Source organism: Choloepus didactylus, chromosome 16 (genome assembly GCF_015220235.1).
Source record: "Choloepus didactylus isolate mChoDid1 chromosome 16, mChoDid1.pri, whole genome shotgun sequence".
NCBI lineage: Eukaryota > Metazoa > Chordata > Mammalia > Pilosa > Megalonychidae > Choloepus > Choloepus didactylus.
Genome location: NC_051322.1, coordinates 27,354,929 through 27,370,047, shown reverse-complemented (window position 1 = coordinate 27,370,047; position 15,119 = coordinate 27,354,929). Strand labels below are relative to the sequence as shown.

The window sequence follows — 15,119 nt, the reverse complement described above, 5'->3', positions numbered from 1 at the left end:
TGAACCACTCTTACATACCTGGGATAAAACCCACTTGTTCATGGTGTATAATTCTTTTGATGTGCTGTTGGATTTGATTTGAAATTATCTTTTTGAAGATTTTTGCCTCTGTATTCGTAAGAGAAATGGGTAATTTTGTTTTCTTATAGTATGTTTTTCTGGTGAAAGGCTAGGGGCATGTATGACACCAGAAGGAAAGATAGAAAATAAAGACTGGAACAGTCTAGTGTATTTTTAACCCCTACTGTTGTGACTTTCATCCTCATAATTTGTTATGTTTATTTTTATACTTTCAAATTCTTCTTTATGCTCACACATTGTCTTCTTAATATCCTTTATGCATATTTTACTTCATCTCCTTGAATTGATTTAGATTTGTTTGAACTTCTTTAATTAGTTGTACCAAATTCTGTACCTCCTCGAGTTTTAATTTGTTCCCTCAACTGAGTCATATCTTCCTGTTTCTTGGTATGTCTTGCAATTTTTTGCTCATGTCTGGGCATATGGTTATCTTGGTGAGTTAACTCTGAAGGTCCATTTCTCCCTCTCATCTAGGGCTTTATTGTTTATTGGCTCTGTGTTATGGCTCTTCTCTGTCACTTAGCCCAACTTATTATAGACCTTTTCTATAGCCTGTGTTTAATCGTATTTTCTCAGCTCTTCTTCCTCTGATTCTTGCCCTGGATGTGCAGTGCAATTTTTAAGATTGCACTTTTTGTGCAATTGTTTCACCTCCAGAAGAAAGCTTCCCTTCCTCTGTTCCTTCTCTGGGAATATGGACCTGATCTGTTTGATTGTGTGCAAAATTTTCTCCCCAGCTCCTCTGATTTGTTTAAATTCTCTCCCTTACTTGGTGCCCTATTTTCCTTATACTTCTCAATTTTGTGACTCTTCTGTCTTACAGCAGTTCACTTTAATGCCCCTTCCCTTTTTTTCTTCTCTGAGGCTTTTCTGCCTCCATTTTCTTCCATGCTAATATATTCTGCCCTGGGGAATTATATGGAGTCAATCTAGAAAGGTGGGTGTGCCAGTTTGAATATATTGTGTCCCCCAAATGCCATTATCTTTGATTTAATCTTGTGTGGGCAGACATTATCAGTATTGATTAGATTGTAATTCTTTGAGTGTTTCTGTGGAGATACGCCCCACCCAACTGTGGGTGATGACTCTAATTGGATAATTTCCATGGAGTGTTGGCCCACCCATTGTGTGGGCCTTGATCAGTGGAGCCATATACATGAGCTGACAGGCAGAGGGAACTCAGTGCATCTGTGAGTGACATTTTGAAGAGGAGCTATAACCAAGAGGGACACTTTGAAGAAAGCACAGGAGCTGCAGATGAGAGACATTTTGAAGACAGTCGTTGAAAGCAGACTCTTGCTCCGGAGAAGCTGAGAGAGGACAAATATCCCAAATGCAACTAAGAGTGACATATTTGAGGAACGGCAGCCTAGAGAGGAACATCCTGGGAGACAGCCATTTTGAAACTAGAACTTGGGAGCAGACGCCAGCCACGTGCCTTCCCAGCTAACAGAGGTTTTCCGGACACCATTGGCCATCCTCCAGTGAAGGTACCCAATTGCTGATGTGTTACCTTGGACACTTTATGGCCTTGAGATGGTAACTGTGTAACCAAATAAACACCTTTTATAAAAGCCAATCCATTTCTGGTGTTTTGCATTCCAGCAGCATTAGCAAACTAGAATGGTGGGTCACTCCAGAAAAGTCCATTTTGCATTCAGGTGGTCCCAGCAACAGAAACTTGATTGAGTGCGAGCAACAATTGCCAGCCTTTCTACTGTGATATGCCCCCCCCCCCCATCCTGGGGGCTCTTTTATATGCAGCACTCCTCAGTGGCTTGTGTTCTGCCTGTGGCTGGGTATGTAACTTGCTGCTGTGAGTGGCTCTATAGTCTGTGTCCCTGGTTGGAAGGGCCCGTGCCGTGCTGCCTCTGTGCAACTACCAAGATGCACAGGACCGAGTGACAAAGTGGACTGACTGGTCCAGGACAGAAATTTCCTAACTGATATTTTCCCTTTTCTTGATTCAAAATTTGTGAAGTTCATCTCCAGTCTCTACTGTCTATCCTCCAGAGTTCTGAACAAGTGGGATTTGTCCTTTTATTCTCTGAATCTCGAGAGGTTTTCTAAGGGCATGTCTTACATGGCCACATTGACGATGCCACTCTGTGGAATATTACTATTTTAAAATAAGATCATTTGTTATTTCATTGATTGTAGGCATTGTTTTTATAGTAGTTGTGATACATTTTGCAATTGCATTGGTTAGGGAATTCTTTTCAGAGGAAACAGCATTTAAACAATGTCCTGAAGGGAAAGTAGGAGTTAGTGAATGAGATGAGCTTGTTAAGGTGTGAAAGCTGTTTGTGTGAAGGGCTGGTAGGAAATTGCAAGCAGTTCTGTATGGATAGAGCATGGTGAATACGCACATCACAAAGCCAGAGGATCTCTCCATCATCTCCAGGAGGGCAATGACCTGGTCTGTTGTTCTACACTGTCTCCTGTGTGCCTGCATAGCATATGATAGAAATATTTGCTGAATGAGTAGAACTAACAAATGCCTCTTACTGTGAACACTGACAAGCCTCTGCCCAAAGGCCTTTTCCTGGCCAAAGGATTACACTGAATCATCCATGAACCGAGAACTTTGGGTTTTCAAACATCTGGAGCATTTGTAATCTGTTTTAGGAATTTTCTATTAAGAGTGTGTGTGTGTGTGTGTGTGTGTGTGTGTACAGAAGGGACAGTGCTCCTGGAATCATCCTCAACCAATGGTACAGGGGGATTGAGTAGATACTACCCCAACGTGTTTCCCCCAGGGTCAGGATAACTCTGAGGCATGTCTTACACTGACCCACAGAGTTCCCCAGTTTTCCACAAGGATAACCAGCTAAATAACTCACTCTTTATAGTCTTCTTTCCCCTCCCTTTTTGCTTCTCATTTCCCCACTGATGTTTCCTGGGATCACCTTCCAAATAAAATATTTGCCCTTAATCCATTTTCTTAGGGCCTTTTTATGGGGGAACCCAAACCAAGAGAAATGGTAAGCAGGAGCCATGCCAGCCGGCACATTAAGTTTGGAGGTTTCCCTGAGAAAAGCAGTAGAAACTGAAGATAGATAAACAAAAGAGTGATATGAACAGATACGTATTTTTATAAGCTTATTCTGCATGCTTTGAAGAGAATATATTTGAGGAAGTTTAATGTAAAGGAAGGCAGATAGGTGAACTGGAAGACCGTCCTGGTAACACTAGTGAGAGAGAATGTCTGGATATATGCGTAGCCGTGAAAAAAGGTAGTGCATGGAGGTGTCAGTCAGAAGGACGGACACCTAAAGAGATGTCATCCCACGCCAATACAGGTGTCAAGGTTGAATAGAAGCATGACTCATGCAGCACTGGGTGGAACAGTGTTTTGCCTGCAGAGAGTAGAGACAGAGCAAGGTCAGCTTCCTTAGAGGGTGTCAGTTCCCCATAGCCAGCAGGTCTCAGTCCTGGCCAAGGGTTGAGCTGTGCCACATGTAGCACCTTTCTCTTGTGTTCATGAGCTGATGCAGTGGAGGAATCACACTCCTTCCCTGCCAGGCATCAATATACCACCAGGGTGTGAGCTGGATGTCATAAAACATGCCCACCAGAGTCAGACTGTCTCTGGCAAATGTTTACACAGGCTCCAGACACTAGGGGAAGGAATGTGCTCGCAGCCCCCTTATCTACTCAGGAATTGTGTTTTATCCCACCAGGACAACCCACTTGGTGCTGAGCACAGGATGTATTTGTGGGTTCCAGAGAAAGGCATCTGGACACACTAGGTCTGCCCCCTGCCACTCTAGATTTACAAAATGTTAAGGAAGGGGACCACACTGAATGTTCCAAGTGTGGAGAGTCAGAAATCGAGGATGCATTTCAGGTTTCTGGGCTGTACATTTGAGAGGGTAGTATAGACACACATTGAGATAAACAACAGAGGAGGAAAAGTAGATTGAGGGGCGGTGAGAGGGTAACTTCAGCTTGGTTGGTTGAGCTGTCTGAGAAAGAGATGGTGCTTGTCCAGGCATCAGTCTGTCCCTCCCTTTACCAGTCAGCCATAAAAAATAGGCTAACTAGCTGCCAGTTTTCCATTTATTTCAAATACTACATTGATCAGGAAAGCAAGAGGAGATTTAATCTACAAAGAAGTAGTCTAAGAATCTGTGGAGCCAGAAATAACTTCACAAGCTTCCTGAAATTCTTTAAACTTCTCTTTTTCCATGTAACTGGGGTATATTATAAATTGATAATGTTTCTGGAACATTGGAAAATGAGGTATTCAACCAAATAGATTTTCCCAGCTAACAGGAGTTTACTCCACAGTAGGAAATCTAACTCTTCCAGCCTCTATAGAAAGTGAAAATGAGAATGAAGACTAACTTTTATAAGAGCTAGAGAAATTGTCCTACAAAATTGAAGAATAAATGTAGGGACGTGGGTACTTGTATTTTAGGGCAGAAATCACCTGTCAAGATGAAACAATCATTTTTTCTAGGGAACTTGAGCTAATAAGAAGAAAACAGAGGTATCCATCAAAGATGAATTATGAATTTACACACACAATACACAGCCCACTATGCATAAATGCATATTTAATGTAAAACTACCAAAATAGATTATAAATGCCCCCCAGTGTTTGAAAAGATAAAATATTCTGTTTGTGGATGATTCAATGTTATACTCTGTGAAAAACAATTGTTAAACTTTACTGCTGATGCAGTGACACTCGGCAAGCAAGGTGCACTTGGATGTTTTTGTCTTGTAGAATTTTGCCATCTCCTTTACTTGTAGGTAGCCCAAGAGAACTGTTTCTACATTGTGTTACCTTCTGTCAACTTGTAATTTGCTGCTTTTAATTTACTGTGGTTGTAGAAAATACATAAATAAGCTACTTCAAATTCTACTTAGCACAGTGTAAACAGGCTGAGCAGAATAAGGTTTTGTACTAACTACCTGATTACCAGAGGCATTTTTTGATTCATATAAGTTCCATGGCCGTTATTAGACTGTTGGGCTTTCCATTAGTTTGACTTTCAAATAAGGTAATTATTAAATTCCATGTCAATTTATATATACCTTCTTGGGTTGTATCTTTTCTACTATGAAACATATTTTACCTATGAAATCAGTTTTTTTAAAGAATTGAGTTAGTGCTAGTTACTCCAAAAATATTAGGGGAAGGAAACTATAATGTGTTTTGTTTTTGTTTTTTTTTGAGAGTCAGATGACCTCATTGTTTATTAAAACTGTATGGTCACGTTTTTTCTAAAGCAAAAAAAAAAAGAAACCAAAACTTTGCAAACTTCTATTAGCTATGACTCTTCTATTAGCTTTTCTTTTGATTCTTGAAAAAGTTCATAGGTTATATTTGACAGCATTGTCACTCTAACTTTGTTTTCATATTTAAGATATCTTAAGTTTATTTTCTGTATCAAAATTCCTTACTTCAAATACATTAATTAGTTAATGTGTTCATTCCTTCACTCACTCACTTATTCAGCCCCTGCCTAATTACAGGCAGGATTCAAGGAAATATATTATTAATTATAAAAAATAATTTTGTGGTGCTTTAACATCATTTATATGCCTTTTTTTTTTAAAAGAGATTTCTATTACTCAAAGTCATGAGAAGCATAATCGCTTTAATGTGTTAAATCATCTGTACATTATCCACACTTCTAAAAGAAGGTCTTTCTGGAGCTCATGTGTTTATTAAAATTCCACATTACCTAGTTTCTCTTTGTGTTTCTTGCCCAAACAGAACATTTTTCTTATCATTATGGATCCTAAGACTACTAGAAACTGGACAGATATGCAGTAAAGTCGTATATGTTAATAATTAACATTTAAAAAAAAAATCCAAAATTTATCATCTAAGGTAGTTTCCCTTAGTTAAACTGTCAAGCATTTTTTATTCCATTTACTCTTTGTTTGCCTTGTTTCCTTCCTTCCTTTAGAACCCATGTGACTGTGCTATGGCTGTGTTTGCTAACGGGCCATGTCTGTTTTCATCCGCATTTCCCAATCGGAGCACCAACACTTCTGACAGCCTTTTCTCCTCCTTCCTCAGCTATCCCAAGCTCCAGTGTCCTCCCATCTGCTCCCAGAGATGTGGTCCCTGTCTTGGTTTCTAGCCGGTTTGTCCGTCTCAGCTGGCGCCCACCTGCTGAAGCAAAAGGGAACATTCAAACCTTCACAGTCTTTTTCTCCAGAGAAGGTGACAACAGGTAGGTGCCACTAATAAAAGTTCAGCCCAGCCCACCATTCTTTAAACATATGCCGTGGGGTAACGGCAGCGGGAGAACTTGAGCAGGTACTTTGGAGACTTCTACTCTATGTTCTTTACCCATTTACTCATTACTGAATGGAGACTCTCTATTACTATTTTTTAAAAAACAGAATTAATTACAAAATCAAACCTACGATTTATATTAACTTCTTTGAAAAAAGGCAATAATGGAAAATATATCATTTTTTAAATTTCCTTGATTTTCAAAGTGATGAGCAGAAAGCAGAATTAGGCTGTATACTGATAGAGCAGAATAAAAGAGCCACTGTGGAAAGATTATAATCCCAACTGCCACTGATACCATGTGACCTTGAGAAAACTACCCAACTTCTCTGAGCCTCACTGGCTTCTTTGTGTTTCCTAAATAACACGACTCATACTCTGAAGGTCTTTGTAATTGCTGTTACATGTGCCTAGAACTCTCTTCCCCTCAGAGATGCAAGTGGCTCATCCCTAGCTGCCACTAAATCCTTGCAGAAATGTCATCTTTTCGTAGTACTCCGTATACCCTTTTTTGTTCTTACTTTTGTCCATAGCTATTTTTTTTAACCTTCTGCTTATTAATTTTGTTTACTGAATTCCATTTCCCCCCCACCTGAGTACAAGCTTCATGCCTTATATGAAGTCAGGGGTGTTTTTATCAGCCTGATTCACTGAGCTATCCCACGTACCTAGAGCAATGCCTAGCACATATTAGATACTTGCTAAATATTTGTTGAATTGAAACCATAACTCGCATGTCAATTAACTCTGGGAAACTTTTTTCCACAGTCCCCCAGGTCAGAAATCATCAATTTTCCTTTATCGTCCCCCTCTACTTTTATCACATCACTATTATGGCATTTGCCATCTATATCCTCTTTTATATTTGGTTGAGTATATGTGAATTTGCCTCCCTGAATGCTGAGACTAGGGCTTATTCCTAATTCCATTCCTAACTGTCTACCACCATGCTTTGTGTAGACATTTACTGATTGTGACCAATGTAATAAAGGTGGCAGAGACACAGATGTTGTATTCTTTTTTTATTCAATTTCATTGAGATATATTCACATATCATACAATCATCCAAAGTGTACAATCAGTTGTTCACAGTACCATCAGGATGTTGTATGCTTAATAGATCTTTCCTTAACCAATAAAATAGTGTCACTTAGGAGGATGAATAGACTGACAGCAATTCAATAAAATCTTTATTCATTGAGCAGAACAACTAAAAGTTGATGTGGAAATTTGATTCAAGTATTCCCTTTCATTTTGTGCATTCTGGTTCTCATCTAGAACAATCATGTGCCATATGTCTCTGGGCTATTAGCTATGATGCTGTTTGCTCATGTAGATTTCTTTAGCTCCTTAACACGATAGCTTTTTAAAAGGTTCTGGATTTAGCATTTGCCTCAGATTAGCAATGACCATGCAAGAAGGCAAATTACTCTGGCTCAGATTATCATTAATTCTGTTTGATCGTTAGTGGTGTCAGTAGTGCAAGCGCCATAGTTGACACTTTTTATTCAGTCTCTCAGGGTACCTTTATTTCCTAAGTCTAGAGCAGCATAAATTCCAGAACCCAAAAGCCAAAAATCACAGTGAATCAGTTGCTTCACAGATATCCAGCAATTCCCTCCTCATACTTAGAGGAGGAGAGAACTGAAATTGTTCGAACTGAAAGTAATCTTTGGGCTCATAATCCAACCTCCTGCTACTTAAACATTCAGAAACTGATGCCCATCATAAGGCCATAGAATTAGCCTCGGTAATAACAGAGAGCATCTATTGAACACTTACTGTGCCAGAAACCAGGCCAAGCATTTTATAAAAATTATCTTAATCTTCACAAGCAAACATTATCCAGATGAGACGTATAGGAAACACTTATGCCTCCATCATATGACTATTAAGTGGTAGAGCCAGGATTTCAATATGAGTCTGATGTTAAAGCAGATTTTCTTATTTCCTACACTTATCTTGCTCCTAACATAGTGGATTATCCAGGAGCAGAACTAAGTTTTTTTTAAATTTTTATGCAGTTATGACATGCATTTTTTCTATATATTTCTTTATAATAATTTAACAACTTTATGGCTAAATAGATTTTCATCATTATTTACCATTAATAAGACACAGAACTTCATACATATGTGTATAATATCTCTCATTCAGTAACCTAAAATTATTTACGGTGTGAAGTACAGTATGGCTGAAAGGTTAAGGCCATGCGGCTGTGGTATGGCTTTGAATCTTGGCTCAGCAATTTTACCAGCTGTGTGACATTGAGCCAATTACTTATTCTCCTGATGCCTCCATTTCCTCAGTTTGAATGATAATGGCACCTAATGATATTGTATAAAATGATGAGAAAGTGCCTAAAACACCTTTTCTTTTCCTAGTGCACAGAAAATACTCAATTCTTGTTTGTTGGTGCTATGTACAAGAACACTGGGTGGGTTGGAAACTAAAGAGAATGACTACAGATGTTTCCCAACTCATATTTAGAGAGGACTTGATTGCTTTTACAAACATTAGTACATTTGGTCCTTGGATGAGGCAGTTATAGTGATCTCCATGTTACAAAAGCATGTGACACACTTTGTTCAGAGTTGTAAGAAGAAGAAGAAAAACTGCCTATGAAGCTACACAGCTAGTAAATATTAGAACTGGGTTTTAAATGCAAAATGTTTCTCATCCAAGATCTCTTCATTGTGCCACACCAAATAAAAGATGTTTCCTAAAAGAGGTACATATAAAGTAATATGGGAGTTTAGGTGAAGGAATTAGAACACTTCTATGAGCATTACTCAATTTAATCCTCACAATAACCCTGTGAGGAAGGCAAATAAGGGACCAGTATCTTCATTTTGCAAATGAAACAGGGAAGGCTCCAAGATAGCCCTTGACTTGCTCAAGATCCCACACCTATCTTGTGGCAGAACAAAGGCCAATCGGGTTCTTCTGACTTGTAGTACTATCTGCTCTACTCTACTTCATGCTGCCTCAGAGAACCTGCTCAGCTTTTTATGATTGACACAGGGAATCATTTTAGAATTCAGTGTGCATTACATTTTCAACACGGTGTTTACATTTTCTTTCCCTGCTCTTCTGAGTTGAGGACTATGCAGCTGACGAAGCTTGTTGTTAATGAAAGGAGTATATTGTGATAGAAAGAGAGTGAGACTCAGAATCCAGAACGCCACATTCTGGCCCTGGCTTAATGCTTGACGAAGTTCATCCTCCTCTCAGGGCCTCATCTTGCTTCCCTGGAAAATGTAAAACGTATCCTCTTCTACCTGAAAATTTCATTATATCATCAAATGAGAGGATGCAATAGTGGTTTCATTTTTCCAATGGACTTAATGTACATTGAAAAATAAAGCATGCTGTCTCTAAATCCTATATATAAATAATCCATTATTTATTTATTCAGCAAATTTTGACTGTGATTCAACTTTGAGCCAGGCTCTGTTTTGGGGGTAGTGGAGAACCCAGTATTCTGTAGTCTTAGGAGGTATTGTCCCACTGATGAATATAGAAACAAAGGCTGAGCTAGGAGTGCTAAAGGAAAGGAACATGCTTCCATAAGAGGATTTTAATTAGTGTGCATGATGTGCATGTCATAATCCTATTTGCATTTTGAAAAGATGACTGAGGCTGGAGAGTGTACGTTAGACTTGAGCTGGGCAGAAGCTGGGAAGCAATTTAGCAGAGGCTGTTATACATCCAGGCAAGAGATGATGGTGGCTGTGGACAAGGGAGTGGCAGTGGAGATGGAATGATGGAGACAGATTCAAGAGACATTTAGGAGGTGACATGGACAGGGCCAGGTGATGGATTGGACCTGAATTATGAGGGAGAGGGGAGTGTCAGGGATAGTTCCTAGGGTTCTGGCTTATTTAGATGGATGGATGGTGGTGCCATCACTGAGATTATATTGCTAGAAAAGTTGTAGGTTTGGGAATGAAGATCAAAAATTCAGTTACAGACATGTTGTATTTGACATACCTTTACACATTCAAATGGAGATGTTGAGCACAGAGTTGAAAATAGGAAACTGGATCTCAGAGGTGATGTTTGGGCTGGAAAGCTGTATTAGGAATTAGTATATAGATGATGACCACAGCTGATGGAGGAGAAGACAGACCACTTCAAGAAAAAAGAATGACAGGAGGACATAGGACTGAGTCATTTTATTACGAGGAGAGAGGCTTAAACTAAACAAAACAAAAAACAAAAACAAATTGAAACAAATCTTTTCCCTCAAATACAGCTTTTCATTTTTTGTTGCAGTAGCTGTTTGCTATGTAACCAGTGTCTTGGTTATGTACTAAATATTGAAACAGAGATTGTGTTTTAAGCATGTTCCGTACCTGCTCCCAGAACTTTGCTTTTTAACAATTCAAGAAAAGCAGAATACTTAATGAAAATTTAGTGGAGATGCCACTGGCCAAGAGGAATTAGCTCTATTCCCCATTTTGCTTTATCTGGTGGTGAATCATCTCTCAATCTGCTTTCCTTCTAAGATGGCACTGATTCCAAAATCTATGACTCTGGGGTAATAAGGAACCGGTTGCCGTGGTTTCTATCACATTGAGTATTCCCGTAAACACCCTAATCCAGTAAACACTATAGTGCAGTTTTAAAATTTTCTCTTTATCGGACCATTCTTGTGGTCACTAACTAAAAATGAGAGTGGAAGTAGATAAAAAGAAGTCTAAAGTCTTTCCATTAAAAATACCATAATTACTTTTCCACAAAGGGACATTAACATAGCTCTTCTTCCTTGAAGCTACTAATTAGGTATTTCACACTTCAAGACAACATTTGTTGTTCACCCACATTTGTAACTAAAACACTCATTTGCACTTGGGCAAGAGGATGTGTATTTACTTAAAATGGATGTTGGGGACTTGTTCCAAATGATGTACTAAGAAGCAGTATCATGCTTAATCTGTAAACTCTGTTTACTTCTTAAATTTAAAGACAAAAGTGCAGAATTAGCTAAAACAAAAGCACACAGGTGATTTTCTATCCTAATAAAGAACATTTGAGTAGAAAGACTTCTTTGAATACATCCCAATCACTCAGTTTTCAAATAAGGAAATTGAGACCCGGAAAGATGAAGAGGTATGCTGAAGGCCACCCAACCAAGTTGGTATGAAACCTTTAACAGTACTCACTGCATCAGGCATTTCTAAGCTCATACTATGTGAAGATGTTTTGCAATGACTCCATGAGGTTTTCCACATTTATTTATGCATTTATTAAAAGCTTGTAAACACCAATATAGCCATTCTTTAAACCCAGTGGGTATATGTGATGAATGTGAACCAAATATGAGTGTAAGGTGTCTTCACATCTAAAATAGTTCAGTTTCAAGTCAAAGAGACAGACATGTCCATTGGTACAATGTCCATTGATACAAGCTATAATATATATAAACCAGGAACAAAGAGAGAGCATTTAGTACTGCTGGAAACAAAGGATATGATGGTGGGAAATCTTCACCAAGGAGATTTCATTGGAATTGGATTTGAAGAATGAAAACACTTTTGCCAAATTAAAAAGAAAGGGTGAGTCAGGAGAAGTTAACCTAAGTTAAATGAAACATAACGAAACAAAAGGCAGAGTGAGACAAGGCAGAGAGGCAGGGGTGGATGTGGTTGTTGGATAGTGGGTTTCTTCATTGCAGATGGGACAGGAAAGGTTTGGGCTAGATTGTTAAAGTCTGTGGGTCTTGGAAGAAGGAGTTGAAATTTTATTTTTGATGGAATGGCAGCCAGCCAAGGTTTTGGGCATGGAGTTGACATGATTGGTTATATATTTTAGAAAGCAATTTCTTTCAAGAGAAGATAGAAAGAACAAGGAAGACTGGTGACAAGGAAATAGGAAAAGCTCTATTATAATGCAATAGGTTGAATTGTGAACTAGAGTAGAGGTCAGTTCCAACACTGGAGACAGACTAACCACAGTTAGTTCTCAATGTAACTTTTACAAGGATGCATTGTTTTGCCTTCAAGTTTGGCTTCATGCCTCAAATCACATCAATACTAACAAGATTTGCACTGACTAATGTCAGCAAAGCAGAAGTCTTATTGTTATTGGTTCAAAATATGTGTTTTTATAATTTAACAAGTTATTTTCCAGGGAACCTCAACCAGGTAACCCACAACACCTAATTTTCTACAATTTCTAAGAAAGAATTGCTTCTTATTAAATGAATCTTCTTGTGGTATCCCTGTGAAAGATCAAAGAGCAGAAGTTGTCTACAGACTTTATAATCAAGAGGAAGAGGAGTCTGATTTTGTATACTTGATAGTCTGTGTATTTCCAGTGAATGAATTTATAGTGAATTGATTCTACACAGCATCAGTGACTTGCTTCCTTTACTTCAGTCAACTTAATCTTGAATTTGGCTTAGCCCCACACTACCAACTCAGAGTCAGGAGAAAAAGAAGTGAAGTAACGATGCTTTGTCTGACACTGTACCTGCTGCCATATGCTATGTCTCTGAGCTCTGTAGATTTAAAGGTAATTATATTTTCAGACTCATAGAAGAGAACTTCACTGAGAGGCAGTAGGCCTAGGTGCCTGCTGCTTTCTCAGACACAGTTGGGGCAGTGACAAGTAGAATGGTAATTGGGCAAGCTGCTAAAATCTACTATCCTCTTTTCTTTAGAACACAGTGTGCCAGAGAAGCATTGACCAGAGTGAGCAGAGATGATGTCCTTAATTACTAACTGCTTTAATTTGGAGATTATGGAGAGTTTAACCACTTTAGGCTACTCTCATTGGCCTATACAAGATTAGAGAAACCCAGAGTAATAAAATGCCCTTCCAAACTCAGATTTCACTCACTTTTTGGAAGTGATTTGGGATGTATTGTTTATGGCTACGAAATCACCAAAGAGAATAATGAAAAATCTCCTAGGAACCATTTGGGATTGTAACTGAACAAATCTGTGAAGGACAACTTGGCAGGAGAAGCCATTTTTCCCAGAATGCATTTGTATTACTTTAGCAGTTTGATGCTGCCTCCCTGGACCTGAGGAAACAAACCAACAACTGTCAGAGAAGCCCAGACACCAGTGGGGACGTGAGATATCACAGAGGCTGTCGAAGCATGCTCTGGAACCCAGGGGGCTCCTCTTCCTTCCCAGCAGCTCTCAGAGAAGCCTGCATCTCCCACCCCACCCCCACCTTTAAAAATGTTCCCATTTCCATTATTGGAACTTGTTCAATAGCCCTAATAATGACCTTTCCTTTTGTTTTAGCATATCTCTGCAAATGAAATTAATCTGCTTGGAAAGACCAAAAAAGTGTTTAGGGCCTTCCGCATGCCTTAGTGAAAACCATATATATACTTTTTCTTGTGATCATACTACTTATTAATTAATGTCCTCAGATTTCTGCTTTTAAATACTTAGTAGAAAAGTTCCCTTCTTGGAATCAAGAGCATTTATTCCTTATGAGGTTGAGGAAGTATTTTGTTATACTAATAAAAACAACAGCAGCAAGTGCCATTTATGGATTACTCTCTACTCAGGACCAGGCACTACCTACTGCTTTCCATGTTTTACACACAGCCTCTCATTTAACTCCTTCAGAAACTCTATGAGGTCAACATATTTATAACCCCTTTTTTGCACTTGAAGAAACTGGGGTTCAGATAAGTTAAGTAACTTGCCCAAGGTTATACACCAAGGATGTAAGAAAGCCAGAACAACAACCCCAGACTCTTCCCCACTTCCTGAATCCACTCCTTAGTCTACACTGTGTAACAATGTGACCTAACTTTGATACGATAAGAAAATTTCTGAAAAGGGTCACATAAATTTGAAATGCTTAGATAAAATCATTGTTTAAAACTATTTAAGAGCTTTTATTGAAGAAAGCAGTGGTCAAACTTGGGGCAGCATCAGCATATGTTTAGAGGAAGAGACTTAGGTTTGGCTTGAAGCTGTGTTTGTATAGTAAGCATGCTGTGTTTGCTTAGGTTGTATAATTACATGTCAATACCATAGAAGTGTTTCCAGAAGATGTTTTGTTCATACTTTATGTAATATTGATGAAGTATCAATTGTCCATAGAAAGGACTATAATTTTGTGTGTGTGACTATTAATTTGGGATACTTTTTGGAGGGCGATGGAGAATACAGGAACATAAAACTCCCTTCCCTGTTATGAAGCACAGGGTCCTCTTTTACATGTAAGTGTTAGTTTCATTGTATGGTCTTGGGCATTTTTACTTGGTCATGCCTATATATATATTCCCTTATTCCTTGTAAATATTCCTATTCAAAGGGTTATGACAGCATGTCCTGGAATGTAGTTATATCATCAAAATTATTTAGTAATTATAAGAATAAAGTTCATTTTGAAAGCTCTCATTCCTTATAGAGATACCCAGGTGGCTTGAAATGCAACGCTGATCTTTGATGGCAACCATGTTGCTTGAAGGCCTAGAAGAGATTATCATGAAATGACTCATAGAAGTTGCCAGGAAAATCGGATTCACTGTGATTTCCAGATTCCCATTGTCCCTTCCTCCATTTAGGTCTCCATATCTTCTGCTGTAAGTGCCTATGATCCAAACATACCCTCATTTTCTCACTATCATTGAATGATATCCATGTAGGATTTGGAGGATGATGCCCCACATTTCATTCCTAGCTGTGACACCCACAAACTAAATCCTTGGGGGAAAAAAAATTTGTCTTTCTAAATCTTGCTTCTGCATCTGTAAAATTAAGGGTAATAAAACTACCCTGTCCACAGCAAAGGGCTG

At 38.7% G+C, this 15,119-nt stretch overlaps 1 protein-coding gene across 4 annotated transcripts in view; it reads left to right on the top strand.

Moving 5' to 3' along the window:
- Nucleotides 1-15,119, top strand: part of DCC (DCC netrin 1 receptor) — a 1,223,099-nt gene that overhangs the window by 799,189 nt on the left and 408,791 nt on the right. For all 4 annotated transcript variants that reach the window (XM_037805818.1, XM_037805817.1, XM_037805816.1 and 1 more), the window contains exon 8: nucleotides 6,122-6,278. In XM_037805818.1, the coding sequence (XP_037661746.1) occupies nucleotides 6,122-6,278 (157 nt within the window). The remainder of the gene's footprint in view (nucleotides 1-6,121; nucleotides 6,279-15,119) is intronic.